Source organism: Vulpes vulpes, chromosome 12, assembly GCF_048418805.1.
Source record: "Vulpes vulpes isolate BD-2025 chromosome 12, VulVul3, whole genome shotgun sequence".
Classification (NCBI taxonomy): domain Eukaryota; kingdom Metazoa; phylum Chordata; class Mammalia; order Carnivora; family Canidae; genus Vulpes; species Vulpes vulpes.
Window position 1 is genome coordinate 71,806,052 of NC_132791.1, and position 22,291 is coordinate 71,828,342.

The window sequence follows — 22,291 nt, forward strand, 5'->3', positions numbered from 1 at the left end:
GAGTCCCACATTGGGCTCCCTGCGTGGAGCCTGCTTCTCCCTCTGCTTGTATCTCTGCCTCTCTCTGTCTCTCATGAATAAATAAAATATTTTTTTAAAAAAGCATTCTGACACATGCTACCATACGGATAAACCTTGAAGCATTATGTTAATTAAAATCAGCTAAAAGGACAAATACTGTATGATTCCTCTTATATGAGATACCCAGAGTAGTCAAAATCATAGACAGAAAGCATAGTAGTGGTTGCCGGGGGCTAGGAGAAGTTGATATTGAATGAGGACAGAATTTCAGTTTTGCAAGATGAAAAGTGTTATGGGGATGGACGGTGGTGATGGTTGCACAAGAATGTGAATGGAATTCATAACTATACACTTAAAAATGGTTAAGATGGAAAATTTTATGTTATGTGAATTTCACAATTTTTTAAAAAAAAGAAACAACAAAAAGCGACAAGAAACTTTGAATTTGTAGAGGAATAGAATATGCTACATTCACCCAGTAGAATACAATACAGCTTAAAAAAAAGAATGAGGGGCATCTCTATGTCCTGCTGAGATGTGGTCTTCAGGATATGTCACTAAGTGAAGACAGCAAAGGCTTTACAGATTTTACAGTATGCTCCAGCATCCAAGAAAGGGAAGAAATACAAATATAGATGCTTATATTTTCAAATAGAAACAATGGAAAGATAAATCAGTACAAACATTTACCTGGTGGGGAAGAAAGATCAGTCTAGAAGGGACAGGGGTGTGGCTGGACCTCTCCATACCTATCTTGTTTTATACTTTTGCATTCAGAAATGTGTAAATGTGCATACAATTTTTTAAAAAATGTAATTAGTATAGAGTTCGTTTGATTGATTTCTCTGCAATCTTAATAAGCATAGCCTTAGAAGGGCTGGTGATTTTTTTTTAATATAGATTTGAGAGAGGTGTGGGGGAGAGGCAAAGGGAGAGAGAACCTCAAGCAGACTCCATGGTGAGTGCAGAGCCTGAAGCAGGGCTATATCTCAGGAGATCAGTGTTCTGGGATCACAACCTGAGCCGAAACCAAGAGTCAAACATTTAACCAACTATGCCACCCAGGTGCCTGATTAAGATTTTATTTTTAAGGGACACCTGGGTGACTCAGTGGTTGAGTGTCTGCCTTTGGCTCAGGGCATGATCCTGTGGTCCAGGATCAAGTCCTGCATCAGGCTCCTTGGAGGAAGCCTGCTTCTCCCTCTGCCTATTTCTCTGCCTCTCCCTCTCTCTCTCTGTGTGTCTCTCATGAAAAAATAAAATCTTAAAAAAAAAAGGATTTTGCTTTTAAGTAATCTCTACACCCAATGTGGGGCTCAAGCTCACAACCCCTGAGATCACGAGTTGCATGTCTACTGACTGAGCCAGCCAGGCACCTCCAAGAGGGCTGGTGATTTTTTAGATTTCTTCCCCTAGGATGGGTATATTAAAAAGGCAAACAAAACAAAACCCTGGAAAGTAACTATTGATGAGGCTATGAAAAATATGGAAGTGTCACACATTGCTAGTGGGAATATAAAATGGTGTGGTTTAGAGAAGAGTATAGCTTCCTCAAAAATTGAAAGAGAGGGATCCCTGGGTCGCGCAGCGGTTTGGCGCCTGCCTTTGGCCCAGGGCCCGATCCTGGAGACCCGGGATCGAATCCCACGTCGGGCTCCCGGTGCATGGAGCCTGCTTCTCCCTCTGCCTGTGTCTCTGCCTCTCTCTCTCTCTCTCTGTGACTATCATAAATAAATAAAAATTAAAAAAAAAATTGAAAGAGAAGGCAGCCCTGGTGGCTCAGCGGTTTAGCGCCACCTTCAGTGCGGGCCTGATCCTGGAGACCAGGGATCAAGTCCCACGTCGGGCTCCCTGCACGGAGCCTGCTTCTCCCTCTGCCTGTGTCTCTGACTCTCTCTGTGTCTCTCATGAATAAATAAAATCTTTAAAAAAAAAAATTGAAACAGAGCTAGCACATTCAAGAAAAATGAAAACACATGTCCACACAAAGGCTTTTATACATCTATTTAGAGCCATTTTATTTATAACAGCCCCCCCAAAACTGGGAACAACTGGAATTCCTACCAGCAGAGGAATGGATAAATTGTGGTATTTCCACATGATGTAATAGTACTCACTAGTAGAAAGGCATGCTGATGTGCCTAACAACATAGATGAATCATGAAATACTTTTGGAGAGTAAAAGAAATTAGGTTCTCAACAAGTACCTACTGTATTATTCCATTTGCAGAAAATTCTGGAAAATTAAAAGTAATTTATAATGATAAAAAGCAGATCCTTATGGCCCTGGGGAAAGGGGAGAGGGAGGGTAGAGATGCCCCTTAAGGGGCATGAGGAAATGTTGGGGTGGGATGAATATGCTCATTTTCTTGATTGTGGTGACGGTCTCTTGGGTAGATACATAAGAACTCATCAAATTTTACACTTGGAATATCTGCAGTTAATTGTTCACAAAATAGGATGAGATAATAAACAATACCTAAAAAATTTAAAACAATGAATGTAAGCTTTTGGATGACTTTTTTTAAGATTTTATTTTTATGTAATGTCTATACCTAATGTGGGGCTCAAACTCACAACCCTGAAATCCAGTCACATGCTCCAAGGCTGAGCCAGCCTTGGAGATATCGGTGTCCTGAGATATCGGTGTCCCGATATCTTCTATCTAGTTAAAAATTCCTTTCTAGGGGATCCCTGGGTGGTGCAGCGGTTTGGCGCCTGCCTTTGGCCCAGGGCGCGATCCTGGAGACCCGGGATTGAATCCCACGTCGGGCTCCCGGTGCACGGAGCCTACTTCTCCCTCTGCCTATGTCTCTGCCTCTTTCTCTCTCACTGTGTGCCTATCATAAATAAATAAAATAAAAAAGAATTTTTTAAAAAAGAAATTGATTTGCTAATATCTTGTAGGATTTTTTTAAAAGATTTTACTTATTTATTCATGACAGACACACACACATACACACAGAGAGGCAGACACAGGCAGAGGGAGAAGCAGGCTCCATGCAGGGAGCCCAACGTGAGACTCGATCCCAGGACTCCAGGATGGCGAAGGCGGTGCTAAACCGCTGAGCCACCCAGGCTGCCCAATTTGTAGGAAGTTTTGCAGTTCTTTTTATTATTAGCTAATTTAATTGCTTCCATTTTCCTGGTAAGAATGGCCTGTGGCTTTCTTTGGCACATGGTCCTTGCCTCACTTTGCTCTCAGCAACACTGGCCATGCCCTGAGGAATGTTCTTTCTGTTCTCTTGGAAGAGGGTTCTTGTACAGTTGAAATGATCTTGCCAGTTTGGTGGAGCCTGCCTATGAAGCCAGCTGGGCTTGGTATCTTCTTTGCAGAGAGATTTGTAATGACTAATTAAATCTCTTTAATGGTTACAGGGAAAATTCAGCCATCTCTTTTTAACTTCTGATAAAATTTTATTACAGAAAATATCCACCCTACAAAAGTAGAGAGAATCGTATGGTGAGCCCTCATGTACCTATCACCCAGCTTCTATGATCAACAGCTTATAACGACATCTTTTCATCTGTACCCCCACCCAGTTCTCCTACCCATATCATAGACCACCTGGAAACAAGTCCCAGACATCTTATAATTTCATCTGAAAGTATTCCATTAGGTCTCACCAAAAGATAAGGATTTTAAAAACACAAAATGTAACCCTTATATATCATGCCTACACAAATTTATCATTTCTGTAGTATCATCAGATATTCAGTGTTTTCATCTTTTTCCCATTGTCTTCTGTGTTGGGGGTGAATGGGTTTGGTGGGTTTTAGTTAGCTTGTTTGAAAATCAGGAGCCAATTAATGCCTGTACATTGTAACTGGATGATGTCTCTTTGGAGGCCCAGTGTGTGAGGGTACATGCCGCACAGTTCCACCTGATTTCACTTCTTAGGCCATGCACGCCCCAGGCCACTAACTGGCCTTAGACTTTCCCTGAAGAGTTGTGTAGCCTGCTGGTGTAGTCCCAGGGCATGGGTGTCAAGGGTCCATACCCAGCCCACCTCAGGTGAACCCGCAGAATCCTCAACACTTTGCTCCTTCCCTTACTTCAATTCACCCCTGGCTGATCAGAGCTGGGATATGGACCAGTTAGAAACGGACTGAGTTATATGATACTATAGTATCATATGGGCAGCGGTGCCAGTTAGCTGCCCTCGGCCACTCCTGCCTCCCAGGGTCCACTGCAAGGCTTCCTCTCTCCCTGTCTGTGCTGCTCTCAGTTGTTCCTGGTGACCAAGTGAGTTCTGTGGGCCTTTGCTCCCTATCCAGTCCATCTCTGGCTGCCACAGGCTTCTGTGGCAATCCGGGCCCACGTGTGTGGAGATGCATATAGGACATCCTGGGCGCAGCCTTCTGAGTGCTCTTGTTCTTGACCTGGACATGTATGAGAGAGGACAGCAGGATGGGGGTATATGTAGGTGGCCTCCCAGCCTGCATAGTGAAGGGGGCCCACCCTGGTAGGAGTAGCCCCAGGTGCAAGAAAGGAGGTCTGCCTGTGTCAGAACTGATGGAGGGTGGGGGTAAAGTGACCATGGACAGCTGCATAACACTGAAGCCCAGTGGAAGCAGGACAAGTGGAAAACTGCTGTGAGGCCACGGCCACTTCACTCCTCAGACCCCAGGCAAGCAGCTGATCGTGCAGGAGACACCTGGGCCGGCTGAGCCCCCATGAAAAGCAGGAGGCAAAGTTCTGTCATAGCCAGCGAGATGTCAGTGTGCAACCCTCCTGGACATCAGATCATTGTCTGTGATGGCTCAGTGCTCACATCTGTTCCTCACCCCTGGGATTCCACCTGTGTTCTCAGGAGCACATCTGTCTGGGAATTGCAGGCTGTCTTCTGGAGAGATAGTTTTTGAGGGATCCCTGGGTGGCGCAGCGGTTTGGCGCCTGCCTTTGGCCCAGGGCGCAATCCTGGAGACCCGGGATCGAATCCCACATCAGGCTCCCGGTGCATGGAGCCTGCTTCTCCCTCTGTCTGTGTCTCTGCCTCTCTCTCTCTCTCTCTCTATCATAAATAAATAAAAATTAAAAAAAATTAAAAAAAAAAAGAGATAGTTTTTGAGATATGGCCTGTTTTTCCTCCTCATGGCTGTGCTTCTTATGATCTGGCTAATATTCCATCCTGGACCCAAGCTCTACACAGTCACCACTAACCATGTGTTCTTGCTTTTCATTGCACTAAGACACAGAGGACAACAAATTGACCATCTTCACCATTTTGGAGGGTACACAGTGGCAATGATCACCACCATCCATCCTCGATTGCTTGAACCACTTACCATCTTTATTGACCACTGTTACTGCCCAGTTGCTCTCCGTCACCTGGGCTGCTGGGGTGGGTTGAGATACACGTCCCAGGATCATGGACACTGCCTGCTGAGCCTGCTTCTGGTTCTGACATTTGGCTCCTGTTATGGACTATGTCCAAGCCACCCCCACTCCCAAATTCATGTGGCAAAACCCTGCCCCCACAATGTGATGGCATTGAGAGGTGGGGCCTTCGTTGCTGAACGGGGTTTGATGAGGTCATGACATGGAGCCCTCATGACGGGATTAGTGCCCTCACAGGAGTCTTCAGAGCACTTGCTTCCCCCCTCCGTTCTCTGTCACATGAGGACACAAGGGGAAGTGGGCCATCTGTAAGAGAGCCCTCACCTGGCCATGCTGGCCCCCTGATCTTGAACTTCCCACCAATTTCTGTTGTGTAAAAGCCACCCAGTCTGTGGTATCTTAAAGTTTTTTTCTTATTTATTTATTCATAGAGACACAAACAGAGAGAGAGAGAGAGAGAGGCAGAGACACAGGCAGAGGGAGAAGCAGGATCCATGCAGAGAGCCCGATGTGGGACTCGATCCAGGGTCTCCAGGATCACGCCCCTGGGCTGCAGGCGGCGCTAAACCTCTGCGCCACCCGCCACCGGGGCTGCCCTAGTCTGTGGTATTTTGATAGCAGCCTGAACTAAGATACACCAAAAGGGTCTGAATTTGGTCCATCACTGTCACATTTCTCCATGTCCCCTCTTGCCTAGTCTCCTTGTTAGTATTTGTAGCCAGTATATGTCTTACTCCACATTTTCAGGGGTGCTAGGAAATGTGGTTTAAAAATGTTTTTCTTTAACTTAGTTTGTATGCCAAACCTGCCACTCTACTGCAGTGGTAGAAACCTAGCTTCAGTTTGGAGCTTTCCCTACCTACCTTTGCTTAGGACGAGTCCAAATAGGAAGGCATGTCTCTGCAGGCATGTCTCTCGTCCTTGCTCTCCACCCCTTCTACTCCTCGCTACCTCCTTTGGCTGCCCATTTATTTTGCTTCTAGGGACACCATGGCATTGCCAGAGAGCTCTGAGAAGCAAGACACCCCCCCACACACAGCAGTCACTCTAACTTGCTGCAAAGTGTGCCCTTCTGCAAAGTATGCCCTTCTGTCTTAAGTACCATGTCACCAGTGGAACGGTTAAATGCCATTCAAGAATCCCATCATTTCCAATGACATGAGGGAACCCAGCTCCGTGGCAGCAATCTCCTGCTGTCAACTCTGGCTGACAGGGGACAGCTGCCAACAGCTTCTGGATGACTCAATGCCCTCCTCACTGTCTTGTCCTTTACTGCTTTAGTGGAGGGAGCATCCTCTGGGAAGCTACCAAAGAACAGTTAAATGGTCAATATTCTGGTTTTATGTAATACACCTATTCTAACATCCCCACTCCTCCGAGCCTTTATGCACCTTCTTTAAAACTCAGCCAAGGCACAAAACAAAAAACAAAACAAAACAAAACAAACTCAGCCAAGGCAATTCTGGCATCTCCACCTCATTGACTGAGGCCACCATCATGTCCAAACTTTCGGAGTCATTTAGGATAAGCTCTGAATGTTCTTGGCAGGACTTTGGGTCTTGAGTCATGGCAAATGCTCTTGTATCAATCAACTCCTATCCAATATTATATATCCTTCCCCCATCTAGTACCTTCAAGATCCACTCCTGCATGTGCTCCCTCCTAGGTCCTGCGGTTAGATCTATCCTGCAACTTCCGGGTGACTGAGCTATTTCCTCCTAGAGTAGGAACTGTGCTTCACTGCTTAGGCTAAGCTGAGACCCAATTCTAGTTGATGGTCTGGAGGCAAGGAGCAGAGGTGATCCAGAGAGTGATTAGCATCATTTCAGAAGATATTCACTTCAGGTGAGATTTTTGCATGGCCTCCAGGCAAAATGAGGCTATTCTCTTTCAAGAGGAAGGAAGCACAAGCTGCTGGCCAGGAGGATTCAGGGCCTCTAGGGCTCACGATTCTTAGGTATATTCACCCCAACATCCCATGCCAGGCCTCAGGATCCCATCGCCCCTGTTCAATGCCCTGACTTTAGCACAGGAAAATTGTTGAGGATGCACAGGTCTCCTCTGCACCTCTGCCGCCCTTATGATTGCCCTTATGATTGGTCTCCTTGTCAGCATGCTCTGCTTTCTGGCTGCAAAGTGAACATTTGCTTTTGTTGCCTCAAGGGACTTTCTGGTTTTCCTATCAGTCCTGTGCTGGATGGGCTCTCTTGAGCCTTCCGTTCTTTCTGCAAAGTTTCTAAAGCAGGCTTAGAAAAACAAACCACCTCCATAATCCTCATAGATAGCGCTTTCCTATATATTTTTTTAAGATTTTATTTATTTATTAATGAGAGACACACAGAGAGAGGCAGAGATGCAAGCAGAGGGAGAAGCAGGCTCCATGCAGGGAGCCCAATGCAGGATTCGTTCCCAGGTCTCCAGGATCAGGCCCTGGGCTGAAGGCAGTGCTAAAGTGCTAAGCCACCTGGGCCACCCCTTCCCTATCTTTCAAGTGACAAAGCTATTTATGAGCCAAGCTCTCCCTTCAACTTCTCATTCCAATCTACCAATCTTATGCTTCAGGACATGCGGGGTTGTCACCAACCCCCTGACCAAGAGTGGTGATTGTTGCCTTCTGAATGGCAGAGGAGCCATTCTTCTAGATTCCTATTCCTACAGTCTCCCTTCTAGGGCTACTCCCTACTGTTTTAGCTTGAGGCCCCATAAAAGCAGAGCCTGCATCTAGAACTTGAGTGCAGTTGATTTGGTAGAGATGAATCCAGGAAACAGGAGAAAGGGAGTGATACCAGGTAGAAGGAAAATTCAACAAAGTGTATTTTGGCTCTTGTCCCTTATGTGAAGGTTGGCTCAGAAAGGCATTAACTCATCTGCACTCCCAGGCTAGGCCTGTGGGTTGAGAGAGCTTCTGAGGCTTAGGAGAAAGCCACAAGAGACACTTGAAATGAGGCACTGACAGTGTACATGGGGCCATCTACCATAGCTGTGGCTAAAGTCAGAGGTGAGCTGCTCAGATATAACAAGAAGTTCCAAAACATCTAACAAGGGGTCAGAAATTTGTGACAGGGCACCTGGGTGGCTCAGTGATTGAGTGTCTGCCTTTGACTTAGGTTGTGATCTTGGGGTCCTGGGATCGAGTCCTGCATTGGGCTCCCCGCAGGGAGACTGCTTCTCCCTCTGCCTGTGTCTCTGCCTCTCTCTGTGTGTCTCCCATGAATAAAATCTTTAAAAAAGAAAGAAGAAAGAAAGAAAGAAAGAAAGAAAGAAAGAAAGAAAGAAAGAAAGAAATCTGTGACAATGCCAAAGGCCAAATACCATCTGCTCCCTGGGATTCAGGTGCCTGTGTCTATAGACCTTTGTTCAATCTAGAACTATTTGGAGAGGGCCTAGTAAGTGTTGCTAAGCACTTTTCTACACTGAGATATAGGAAACCACAGAGTGAAAAGCCCTGTGGAGCTTACATCCTGTGGGGGGGAGGCAGAGAAGATGGACAATAAAATAGCATGCCAAATGGTTATAGATTTTAGAAAACAAAATAGGAAAGGAGGACCTGTTGTCCTGCTTTGGTTGGGGCCAGGGGACAAGATGCACTTCTTTTAACAGAGTCATCAGGGAAAACCTGGCTGAAAAGGTGACATTTAAGCAGACACCCAAAGGAAGTGAGAGTAAAACCAGCCAGACACTGAGGAGAAGGAAGAGTGAGGGAGGAGGGATATCAGGAGCTGGTAATGCCCCAGAAGCCAGGTGACGACAGTTTTGAGGAGGAGGAGGAGGGGTCAAGTGCAAGAAATGCTGCTGATGGGCCAAGATGAGGATGAAGAATTGGCCAAAGTCAACAACACTGGTGGTGATGGCATCTTTGAGGAGAGCAGGCGGGGGAGAGGGGGAATACGGAGACACCCCAACTCAAGGGGGATTAAGAGTGAAGAGGGAAGGGAGGAACTGAGGCCAGTGAATACAAGCAACTTTTTGGAGTTTCCTTACAAAGGGAAGTGAAGAAATGGGGCAGTAGCTGGAAAGGAATGTCAGGTCAAGAAAGGATAGGTTTTGCAAGATGGAAGACCTACCAGGTACTCTACTCTCATTTCCCTTCATCTTTCCTCTAGCTGTTGACAAATTTGTGGCCTTTTTGACCTCCCTGCTCAGGCCCAAAAATACTTTTGCAGAGGTCTTATCCCCTAAGAGTTCTGAGCTGGAGGAGGTGAAAGCTACAAAGAGTCCTTTGTTCCTGCTTTCTGCTCTGTCACATCCCTCCCTGGGGCAATGAGTTTAGCTGCCTCTGCAAGGGGGTGAAATTCCACAGCAGAAAGAACAAAGTCAGATATCTCAAAATATCATCCTGCTCCATTTATTTTGGGCCCTTTAGCCACTTGGATGACTTTCCCTAAATGTGGGGCTCCCTGCCTGCCCACCTGTCTGGTAGGGCAGATACTTTACTCTAGAACTATTTATTTTCAAATATTCTGACTAAAGCGATATTCCCTAAACTTTAGGCATTCCTGGATCACTGTTATGATTTTGGCTGTTTTGCCACAGCTCCTATAGATTTTACTCCATATTTTTATATAAAGCACTTTCCTTTAACATTCATTTTTATTGTGGTAAAATTTGCCTGGCCTAAAACTCACTAAAGTGTACAATTCAGGGACGCCTGGGTGGCTCAGTGGTTGAGCATCTGCCTTCGACTCAGGGCATAATCCTGGGATCCAGGATCGAGTCCCACATCAGGCTCCTTGCAGGGAGCCTGCTTCTCCTTCTGGGCAGCCCAGGTGGCTCAGTGGTTTAATGCTGCCTTCAGCCCAGGGCCTGATCTTGGAGACCCGGGATCGAGTCCTGCGTTGGGCTCCCTGCATGGAGTCTGCTTCTCCCTCTGTCTCTCTGTGTCTCTCATGAATAAAAATTTTTTTTTAATTTTTATTTATTTATGATAGTCACACAGAGAGAGAGAGAGAGGCAGAGACACAGGCAGAGGGAGAAGCAGGCTCCATGCACCGGGAGCCCGATGTGGGACTCGATCCCGGGTCTCCAGGATCGCGCCCTGGGCCAAAGGCAGGCGCCAAACCGCTGCGCCACCCAGGGATCCCATGTCTCTCATGAATAAATAAAATCCTTAAAAAAAAAAAAAAGTGTACAATTCAGTGGCTTTTTAGAACATTCACAGTGTTGTGCCACCATTACCAAACAGTTCCAAAACCTTTTTCATCACTCTAAAAGGGAATTCTTGGGATGCCTGGGTGGCTTGGTGGTTAAGCATATGCCTTCAGATCAAGTCCTGCATCGGGCTCCCCATGGGGAGCCTGCTTCTCCCTCTGCCTATGTCTGCCTCTCTATGTCTCTCATAAATAAATAAAATCTTTAAAAAATAAAATAATAAAATAAAATAAAATAAATAAAATAATAAAATAAAATAAGTAATAAAAATAAAATAAATAAAATAAAATAATAAAATAAAATAAAATAATAAAATAAAATAAAATAAAATAAAATAAAATAAAATAAAATAAAATAAAATAAAATAAAATGGAACTCTTCACCTGCCAAGCAGTTCCTCCCTCCTTCCCTCTTCCCCCAGCCCTTGGTGACCACCAATCTGCTTCCTATCTCTATGGATTTGCCTATTATGGATATTTTATATAAACAGAATTATGTAGGGGTGCCGATGGCTCAGTCTGTTGAGGATCTGCCTTTGGCTCAGGTCATGATCCCAGGGTCCTGAGATCAAGTTCCACTTTGGGGTCCCCACTCAGGGAGGAGTCTGCTTCTCCCTCTCCCTCTGACTCTTTCTTACCTCCTCACTCATGTTCTCTCAAAATCTTAACAAAAAAATAAGCAGAATCATAAATACATGGTTCTTTCTGTATAGCTTCTTTCACTTAATATTTCTCCATTAGTGCCTTCTTTTTGTTTTTTCCCCTAGTGTTATTATTTTGGTTCCCTTCTCATTTCCTTTTCTGTATATAGTTTTTTTTTTCTTAGTTGTGTTATTTTAAACATTTTAATTTATTTTAAAATTTTATTTAATCTATATATTTAAAATTTTATTTAGTTGAATTAGAGAGAAAGCATAGGAGGGAGGGGCAGAGAGAGAGAAGCCATCTAGGTGCCCTAGTGTATATATATAAAATTTAAAATTTTGCAGACTCCCACTCTATGCAGGGAGCCCGATGTGGGACTCAATCTCAAGACTCCAGGATTTGGCCCTGAACCAAAGGCAGATGCTCAACAGCTGAGCTACCCAGGTCTCTCTCTCTCTCTCTCTCTCTCTAGATATATATATATATATATATTTTTTTTTTTTTTAAAGTAATCTCTGAGCCATCTCGTGATCTCAGGGTCCTGGGGATCCCTGTGGGGAGCCTGCTTCTCCCTCTGCCTGTGTCTCTGCCACTTATTTATGAAAGAGACAGAGAGAGAGAGAGAGAGAGAGAGAGAGAGAGGCAGAGACACAGGCAGAGGGAGAAGCAGGCTCCATGCAGGGAGCCCGACGCGGGACTCGATCCCGGACTCCAGGATCACGCCCTGAGCTGAAGGCAGGTGCTATACTGCTAAGCCACCCAGGGATCCCCCAATAAATAAAATCTTAAAAAAAGTCATCTCTACACGCAACGTGGGGCTTGAACTCACCACCCAGAGATCAAGAGTCATTTGCTCTTCCAAATAAGCCAGCAGGACCCTCCCCCTTTCTTAGTTCAAAAGGAAAATTTGGGATCCCTGGGTGGCGCAGCGGTTTGGCGCCTGCCTTCGGCCCAGGGCGCGATCCTGGAGACCCGGTATCGAATCCCACGTCGGGCTCCTGGCATGGAGCCTGCTTCTCCCTCTGCCTTTATCTCTGCCTTGTCTCTGCCTCTCTCTATATATATGACTATCATAAATAAATAATAAAAAAATTAAAAAAAAAAAAAGGAAAATTTATTTCAAATTTTAGTTCATGGGGATCCCTGGGTGGCACAGCGGTTTGGCGCCTGCCTTTGGCGGAGGGCGCAATCCTGGAGACCCGGGATCGAATCCCACGTCGGGCTCCCGATGCATGGAGCCTGCTTTTCCCTCTGTCTGTGTCTCTGCCTCTCTCTCTCTGTGTGTGACTATCATAAATAAATAAAAAAATTTAAAAAAAAAAACAAATTTTAGTTCATCATAACTATTTTAAATACTTTAATCGATATTAATGTAAATATAGAATTATTAAAATACAAATAAAAGCACTGCCCAAAAGAAATGTTTTTAAACTTAAGTGTCTAATGACCTGTTTGTGTTGTTTTGCTGATTGAATTAATAAGGCCACCTTTTAATACAAAGTAGTTGTCCAGGGGATCCCCGGGGGGCTCAGCGGTTTGGCGCCTGCCTTTGGCCCAGGGCACGATCCTGGAGTCCCGGGATCGAGTCCCACGTCGGGCTCCTGGCATGGAGCCTGCTTCTCCCTCCTCCTGTGTCTCTCCCTCTCTCTCTCTCTATGTCTATCATAAATAAATAAATCTTTAAAAAAAAAAAACAAAACAAAGTAGTTGTCCAGTAATCCCTAGTCTACTCCTGAAACAAGGTTAGGCTGGGGCAGGACACCCACTTCTCTCACAGCTGTCATATGGCCCTAAGGAAATGAGTCCACAGTCTCAAGTTTCAGTGGCTGCAGAAATGCATTCTACATTCCAGGGAAAAGGTTACAGATTGCTGAGACCAGTGTCACCATCTTTTGTTGTGCAGCCACATCATCCACAAGTACAGTACACTCCCTGAAGCACCTTATATAATACCTTGTATATATGGGGGTTGTGGAAATGGGCTCCCCAAGTCCTGAGAAAGAACACTCATCCAGAAGGGATCTAGGAAGAGATCACACTTAGACACCTACAAAAAGAAAGAAGTGAAGGTACCAGGAGGTGACAGTCACACTTCAGCCCAAGGGAACTGCTGCTGGACAGAATGAAGGAGATCCAGGGTGACCAAGTCTCTTTTTCAAAAGAAGACAAGAAATCTGGATATTTAATGTGAAATCTGCAAATTCTGAAATGTTGGCAACGAATGCAAAATTTTTAAACAATATGAGTGGAGCAAATCCTATCTGTGTACAGGATTTGCCCTGGAGAGTGCTTATTTGTACCCTGGGTGAGACAAACCCTTTATTCTACAGAGGAGAAAAAGAGCCCTATAATAGAGAAGACATTCGCCAAAAGCTACACAGCCAGGTGGGAGAGGCTGAGCCCAGTTTCCAGAAAGCTGCATAATATACACTCACTCTGGGGCACCTGGGTGGCTCAGTGGTTGAGCATCCGCCTGTGGCTGCGGTGGTGGTCCCTAGACGGGATCCCGGGATGCCGCCCCGCACTGCGCTCCCCGCAGGGAGCCTGCTTCTCCCTCTGCCTGTCTCTCTCTCTCTCTCTCTCTCTCTCTCTCGGTCTCTCATGAATAAATAAATAAAATATTTAAATTTAAAAAATACACCCACTCTGGCCTCAGGTTGAAACCCCTCTGGCCTGAGGGGCGCCTCTAAGCCCGGGGAGCTAGGGGGAAGCCGCCCCCCTCCGCCCGGCGGCCTCACGTCACTCTCCATCACCCCAAGGCATCGCTGCCTGCCCGACCGGGTCCTCCGTCCCTGGGGCCAAGAACGCCACCGCCTGCCCCCGCCGGCCATCTTCGCGCCCCTCCCACTCCCCCCTCCGCGAGTGCCGCCTCCCACCTCGCGTTCCCAGCTGGCGGCACACACACCTCCCCCACGGCCCTTACCGCGCCCTCCCGAGTCGGGCTCCTAGCGGAGTCGCCCGAGCACGCGGCCTACTAAGAGGTCCCTACCCGCGGGTCGCGAGCCCCCGGCCCCGCCCCCTCCGCCGCCCACTACCGCGCCCCGGCAGGTCGCGAGAAGCGGAGTGCGCGTGCGCCGCACGAGCTTTTATTGCGTCACCGCGACTCCAGCGCGCGCGGCTCGATCATGAGCACGCCGCTGGCGCCTTCGCGCTTGCGCATCTTCCTCTGCCAGGCGCGCGCCGCGGCAGCCGGGCTGGCCTCGGAGTCGAGCTTCTTCTCCAGCAGGTGCATGCGCGCCGTGGTCTCGGCCAGCATGTCCATAAGCAGTTCCTGCTGCAGCTTCAGGTAGTTGTTCTCCTCCAGCAGCACCTGGCTCTTGACCCGCTGCACCGGCGCCTTCCAGCCCACCGAGATGGTCGGCGAGGGCAGCGGCGCCTGCGACCGCCCCGGCAGCCCCTCGGCGGTCCACCGGCCGCCGCGGAACACGAAGGCCTCGTTGCTCAGGCGCGTGCGCGGCGCCCCGTAGCTGAGGCCCAGCTCCGTCTGGCGCGTCCGGTGGTCCAGCAGGTAGAAGGTGGACATGGAGGAGATGCGGCGCAGCGGCGGCCGCCGTGGCGAGAAGCGCCGCGAGAAATGGTCGGTCCAGAACTGCCGCAGCTCCCCCCACAGGCGGCCGGTGTGCCGGGTAGCGGGGCACCCGAAGGCCTCCAGGGCGAGGGGCCGAGTGGGCCTTGTCTGGCCCGCGGGTGCCGGACGCCGAGCCTCGGGGACGTGGGCCAGCGGGGCTGCACCCTTGCCTCCCGAGCCCCGGTGTCCAGAATGATGAAGGCGAGCCAGGGGCACTGCTGGGGAGCAAGAGTCCGGGTGAGCAGCCTGCTGGGACAAGCTGGCCCCTTGAACCGCGAGAACCGGTGGATGAGGCTTAGCTTTGAGGCTGGCACCAAGGGCTAACCCGCTGCAGCTCGCCGAGGAGCCCACCCCGGCACGCGGGCGCGACAGCGGTCTCCTGAAACTAACTTCCCCAAACACCACTCTGTGTCAGGTCCAGGGAACATGTATGCAGATGAAGGACCACGTGCCTAGCTTTCTGAGCCTTGGGCGGGCTTCTGGGGTTATGGGCCCGGGAGAAGGGAACGGTAGAGACAGGTACATAAAAGTTGAGCAGGGCTTTGCCAGGTAAATTGGGGTGGATAAGGGAGCGCCTCTAGGCAGAGTGAAGATCCAGGCACAGATTGCATTTTCCAGATGTGAAGAAGAGCTTGGGATAGGGCTGGTGTATGGTACTCGGCTAGGAATACAAGAGGAGGCTGGAAAGGGGGCCAAAGCATAAGTTTCATTCTGGCACTGATGGATTACAAAGCCAGGGATAGCTCTGAATTCAGAAAAAGTATTCTGTAGGATGTATAAAATAACCGATGCCATTATTGCCACACTCAGTTATTTTACAACACGCTCTGGGCCAGGCCTGGTCTGGGCAGGGGTTCTTAGCCCGTGCCTGCCCTCAAGATGCTACTGGTCCAGCTTGGAACCCAGATATGTGTGTTGGTGACAGTAGCTCAGTATGCTCAGTGGCATCCTGGGGGCATGTACCATGGGCTAGGACCTATGCTGAGGATTTGAGGGAATAGGAGTTATGCAGGCTCCACGTGACTTTTCTCCCAAGCGGACTACATCCTCAAAGAAGCTGAAGTCCAGATAACAACTAGTCTAGGTCTCTGTCTCCCCCAAAGCCTGGAAGTGCTGACTCTATTCTATGGGAAAAGGACTGTATGTTTTCTTTTAAATTACCCTTCTCTCCACGGAGGGTGAAAAGGGAAAGAACCCTCAGTCATGCCTTCATCCATCCAACACACTCGTATTCCTCTTGCACATATCTGGGCTGAGGGGATAGTACTTTCCCCTAGATCTGGCCCAGTGTGACATCTCTGAAAGCCCAAAGAGGGGCCAAGAGGTGCAGCCAGCCCCACCCTCGTGGCTGCATCTTCCCAGAGGGCCCTTTTCCAATAATCCTCACTGCAGGTTGTGCCTCACCTGGAGGATGTGTTGGAGGCGCTGAGCTGCTGTCCCAGGCTTGGCCCCTCTCTGAATCGCTCAGCTGCTGTCCACCAGCTATGACTCACAATGCCTGCAAGCCAGACTAGCCCAGACAGAAGGGGTGCTGACAGTGTAGCTATAAAATAGACGGCTTTCCCCATATTCCTTCGACACACAGCATTTGCTGTGTTCCAGGCACAGCCCTGCAGAGCTGGAAATAGGAATTTGATTTAAGGAAATAAACAAGATAGTCCCTCATTAAGCTTACTTAGGATGTCATGGTTCAAGTTCCCAGAAGCAGAGCCTTAGATAGGAATTCTTGTTTGACTGATTTATTGGGGAAGTGCTCTCAGGAGAAGGGAGTGAAGGAAACAGGACAGGGCAGGGAAACAAACTAAAAGAAACAGGAGAGTGGCCTCAAGTGGAAACTAGCTTCAGCCCCATCCCACTGTGTAAATTGCACCATGGAGTTAGGCCTCCTTACCACAGGAAAGCCAGTCTTTTGTACCCTATCCCTTCTCTTCCATCCCTCTTTTCCCATCAGTTATTGGCGAGGGCAGCTGTGAGTTGTCAGCCAACACATAAGGCACATATGGGGTGAGTGCATCACCAGGAAAGGGGATCTGTGGGGCCCTAACAGCATAGATGAGGGAGAAAGAATTTTTAAAAATGAAATAACTAAGAATTTGATACATACAATGAAAAAAACCGAGGACTACAGAAAATGACTTTAGCACATGGTGTTCAGTGAAGGCATTTGATGTTCATGTTAAGACCTGAATGGGGCAGCCTGGGTGGCTCAGCGGTTTAGTGCTGCCTTTGGCCCACGGCGTGATCCTGGAGACCCGGGATCGAGTCCCACATCAGGCTCTCTGCATGGAGCCTGCTTCTCCCTCTGCCTGTATCTCTGCGTCTCTCTCTCTCTCTCTCTCTCTCATAAATAAAATCTTAAAAAACAAAAAAACAAAAAAGACCTGAATGACGAGGAGGCCTCGTGAAGATTGAGGGCTGCAGGCAGAAACGAGCTGGGCCTGTTGGGAGGACAAACATCCTGTGTTGAGAAAATGGGAGGTAATGAGGTCAACCCTACCTGGCAAGCACTCCAAGTTGACTGCCATCACCTCAGCTTGGCATTCCTGACCCCAAGGACCTCTTCCAGGGTCTTCCCAGTTAATTCAGCCTCCTGCATGGCCCTCCAAGGAGTCAGACCCAGCTCCAAGGGAGCTCGTATCCTGGAATAGAGCCAGGTGGTACCATCACCTCCTGGGAAATTTTTGTCTTGAACAGTCTTATTAAGGTATAGTGGATGGGGCACCTGGCAGGCTCAGTTGAAAGACCATGCAACTCTTGATCTTGGGAGTCATAAGTTCCAGCCCCATGTTGGCTATAGAGATTTATTTAAAAAAAAAAAAAAAAAACTTCAGAAGGTTTTATTTATTCACTTGAGGGAGAGAAAGGGAGAGCATTGAGTGAGCGAGCAGCGGGGAGGGACTGGGACAAGCAAGCTCTGTGCTGAGCACAGACCCCAACATGGGGTTTGATCCTATGACCCCAAGATCACAACCTGAGCCAAAACGAAAGTCAGATGCCCAACTGCCTGACTGAGCTACCCAGGTACCCCTAGAAAGTAAAATCTTTTTTTTTAAGATTTTATTTATTTGAGAGCACAGACAAGGGGAGCAGCAGAGGGAGAGGGAGATGCAGACTTGCCCCCAAGCAGGGATCCTGATGTGGGGCTCAATCCCAGGACCCTGAGATCACGGCCTGAGCTGAAGGTAGACACTCAACCAACTGAGCCACGCAAGTGCTCCAAAAGTAAAATCTTTAAAAAAATTTTTGAGGTATAATTGACAATGACAATTTTTTTTTTTTTTTTGGTTAGATTTTTATTTGAGAGAGAGTACATGAACTGAGAGGGAAAAGCAGGCTCCTCTGCTGAATGAGTAACTGTGGCAGGTGTATGTTTACCTCTTTATGAAGCTACCAGACTTTTTCTGGAATGATTATACCACACCACCAACAGCAGTGAAAGAGCTTCTGTTCTTCCACATACTTGCCAACACTTTGTATGGTAAACCTTTTTAATTTTTGTCATTCTGGTGTGTATATCTAAACTGTGGTTTTAATTTCATTTCCATAATGGCTAACGATGTTGACTGTGTCTTCATGTGCTTATTTGTTACCCTCTTTGGTAAATTAAGGTCTTTGCCATTTTTAAAAAGAAAACTGGATTATTTGTCTTATTGAGTATAAGGAGTTCTGTTATGCTAGATAAAAGTGCTTTGGTGGGTATGTTTTACAAATATTTTCTCCAATTCTGTAGCTTTGCCTTTCAAAGGGAAAGTTTTTAATTTTAATAAAGTCCAGCTTATCAATTTTCTCTCTTGTAGTTCTTACTTTTTGTATCATATTTAAGAATTATTTGCCAAACCTAAGATCCCTGAGCTTTTCTCCTCGGTTTTCTTCTAGAAGTTTTATGGTTTTAGCTTTACATTTAGGTCTGTGCTACATTAGAATTTATTTTTTTAAGGTTAATTTATTCATTTTAGAGAGAGCACAAGTGGGAGGGGCAGATGGAGAGGGAGAAAGAATCTCAAGCAGACTCTGTGCACTGACATGGAGCCCAATGCAGGGCTCGATCTCAATGACCCTGAGATCATGACCTGAGCTAAAACAAGACTCAGACACTTAACCGATTGTGCCACCTAGATGCTTTTTTTTTCAGTTATTTTTTGTTTATCATGTGAGGTGAGAGATGATTTTTTTTTCATATAGATGTCAATGTGACCTAGCACCAATTATAGAAAATACTAGGCTTTCCTCTCTAGTTGAAATCCTGCTATTGGTCCTGTATTTTCCTCCCCTGTTGAAATCCTGTGACTTTGTCCAAGTGTTTTTGGCCTCTCTGTTCTCTTCCATTGGTCTCTTTATCTACTCTTGCACCACATCATATTGACTATTGTAGCTTACAGGAAGTCTTTTTTTTTTTTTTAAGATTTTATTTATTCATGAGAGACACAGAGAAGAAGAGAGGTAGAGACAGAGGGAGAAGCAGGCCCCCTGCAAGGAGCCTGATGCGGGACTTGATCCTGGACCCTGAGCCAAAGGCAGACGCTCAACCACTGAGCCACCCAGGCGTCTCACTTACAGGAAATCTTAATATCTGGTAGTGTATATCTTCCAGCAATATTCTTTAAAGATTGCTTTGGTTTTCTAAGTCCTTTGCAATTACATATAATTGAATTTCCATCCTAATTTTAGAATCTGAATGTCAGTTTCTACAAATAAACCCTCATGCTCACTGTTCAAAGCTCTCTCTTCCTATCACGAGGACATTTGAGAGCTCACATCAGCCCTCAGAAGGTTGTCTGATGGACGTGGAATCAGAGCCCAGGAATATTTTAATCGAGCCAGTGATTCATTCTTTGTCTCTCTGCAAATTGTGTCTGTGTTTTTAAGGCTAATTTTCATTAACAATCTCAATATTTCAGGTAGGTCATGGGTTGCCATGGTCTCCAATAACTTTTAATTTCCCTTATTACAAAAAAGGGAAACTATGAAACCCAAGGAGGTCTTTTTCTTTGTTTTAATTTTTATTTATTTATGATAGTCACACACAGAGAGAGAGAGGCAGAGACACAGGCAGAGGGAGAAGCAGGCTCCATGCACCGGGGGCCCAACATGGGATTCAATCCCAGGTCTCCAGGACCACGCCCTGGGCCAAAGGCAGGCACCAAATCGCTGCACCACCCAGGGATCCCCAACCAAGGAGGTCTTTATTTGATGATTTGAATAGGAAAAGTTTAGAGATGAGGAACAATTAACATCTTAACTCCTTTCACAAGCTGATCTTGATTCTAAGGAGTGAAGAAAGTCTGTGTCAATGTCACCACTGGGAAGATGAGACCTGGCACTTTTTAGGAAAGGAGTGCCAGGTACCGACAGGTCTGGGTTTAAGGACATAAAGTTCATTCTAAGGGCACCGAGGAAAGGAGAAGAGGACCTAAACATGAATTCTCATTTCCTCACACCACAGACGAATGCCATAGCAACTGTGAATGTCAGTGGATCCCTTCTTTTGGCAACTGAGAAAAATACTCCCCAAACCAAGGAAGCAAACTCTTTTGTTTTGCCCCATGGCTATTCTATTCACTTGTTTTCTGAGATACTGTGAGTGACATTTGCCCTTCCCTGAAACAATGACACGTGCTCTGTGCCAAAATAGCAAAGAAAAAAGAATTCTGCATCTATATACAACTTAATGGAAGTCATTTAGATAGTACAGAGGCACCTGGGTGGCTCAGTTGGTTAAGCACCTGACTTTTGGATTTCAGCTCAGGTCATGATCTCAGAGCTGTGAGATCCAGCCCCACATCAGGGCTGGGTAGGGAGTCTGTTTGAGATTCTCTTTCTTTCTCTCTCTCTCTCTCTCTCTCTCTCTCTGCCTCTGCCCCTCCCCTGCTCACATGTTCTCTCTCTAAAAAAAATTTTTAAAGTCATTCAGATAGTACAGAACACATAGAACACATTTATAAAGAATGCACATGATTCACTTCACCTTTTTAGGAAGGGCAGATTAAACAGGAAAGGATCCCCATCTGCTCTGTGGCTCATGCTTCTCTTGGGCTTTTTCTTCTCTAACTTCTCCTTAAACCTTCCTCTTGGGCTTGGTGGTGACAGCGATGGGTTGGGGTGCAGCATGCAGGGCGGCCCCTGCAGTGGTCTAAGGTGGCTATTACTCCTGTCCCTCTTTCCCATGCTCCTCCAAAGCCATTGTACCCTAAAATTAGTTACACAATGTTCTTTGAAATCTGCAAGTACTCTATGAAAAAATCTTTAACTTTTCTGTTTTAATAAAATTTTGTGCATCATATCACAGCACAAAGTGTGTGCCATCTGAGCTCCAAAACATTTGCCTTGGGGTATTGGGATCAGATCACCGGCCACATAGCACTTATTGCCAGCAGAAAAAAAATTTTGTCGTTTTTTAAGATTTTATTTATTGATTGATGACAGACACACACAGAGAGAGGCAGAGACATAGTCAGAGGGAGAAGCCAGCTCCACACATGGAGCCTGACGTGGGACTCTATCCTGGCTCTCCAGGATCACACCCTGAGCTGATGGCAGATGCTCAGCTGCTGAGCCACCCAGGTGTCTCAAGGAAAGAGAATCTTAAGCAGGCTCCATGCCCAGTGCAGAACCCAATGCAGGGCTTGATCTCACAACCCTAAGGTCATGACCCAAGTTGAAATCAGTTGCTTAGCCAACTGAGCCACACAGGAACCTCTCTTTCTACAATTTTTTAAAAAGATTTTATTTATTTATTCATAGAGACACACACACACAGAGAGAGAGAGAGAGGCAGAGACAGGCAGAAGGAGAAGCAGGCACCATGCAGAGAGCCCGATGTGGGACTCGATCCAGGGTCTCCAGGATCATGCCCTGGGATGAAGGTGGCGCTAAACCACTGAGCCACCCGGGCTGCCCCATATTTTAGAAATGTAAAGCCTCGAAAAGGGACAACTGGGTGGCTCAGTGGTTGAGCTTCTACCTTTGGCTCAGGGTATGATCACGGAGTCCAGGATCCAGTCCCACATTGGGCTCATTGCAGGGAGCCTGCTTCTCCCTCTGTCTATGTCTCTGCTTTTCTCTCTGTGTCTCTCATGAATAAATAAAATCTTTAAAAAAAAAAAATAACTCAGTGGGCAGCCCCGGTGGCTTAGCGGTTTAGCATTGCCTTCAGCCCAGGGCCTGATCCTGGAGACCTGGGATTGAGTCCCACGTTGGGCTCCGTGCATGAAGCCTGCTTCTCCCTCTGCCTGTGTCTCTGCCTTTCTCTCTCTCTCTCTCTGTCTCTAATAAATAAATAAAATCTTAAAAAAAAAAGCTCAGAAAATTGTTTTGCTTTCTGCAGAAAGTCTCCTTTTCATTTAAGTGATAACAGGTACTTGTGTAAAAAGGAACTATTTAGGACAAACTATACAAGGGCTAATATTTCAAAATAATGTTAATATTATAATATATTTATAAATATAATAAATATTATAAATAATATTTCAAAAAATAATACTTTCACAAGAGTCACAATCTTGTTCAAATGCCTATAAACATAAACTTCCCATACCTTCATTTATTTACAACTTTCAAATATAAAAACAT

The 22,291-nt window shown here is 46.6% G+C and overlaps 1 protein-coding gene across 1 annotated transcript; it reads right to left on the reverse strand.

The window, feature by feature from the left end:
- Nucleotides 1-14,242: 14,242 nt before the first annotated feature.
- Nucleotides 14,243-16,290, reverse strand: CBY3 (chibby family member 3). Its single transcript, XM_072731919.1, is given in 3 exon segments — nucleotides 14,243-14,809; nucleotides 14,811-14,988; nucleotides 16,127-16,290. Coding segments are annotated over 3 exon segments (903 nt in total). The 3' UTR covers nucleotides 14,243-14,248.
- Nucleotides 16,291-22,291: the final 6,001 nt, after the last annotated feature.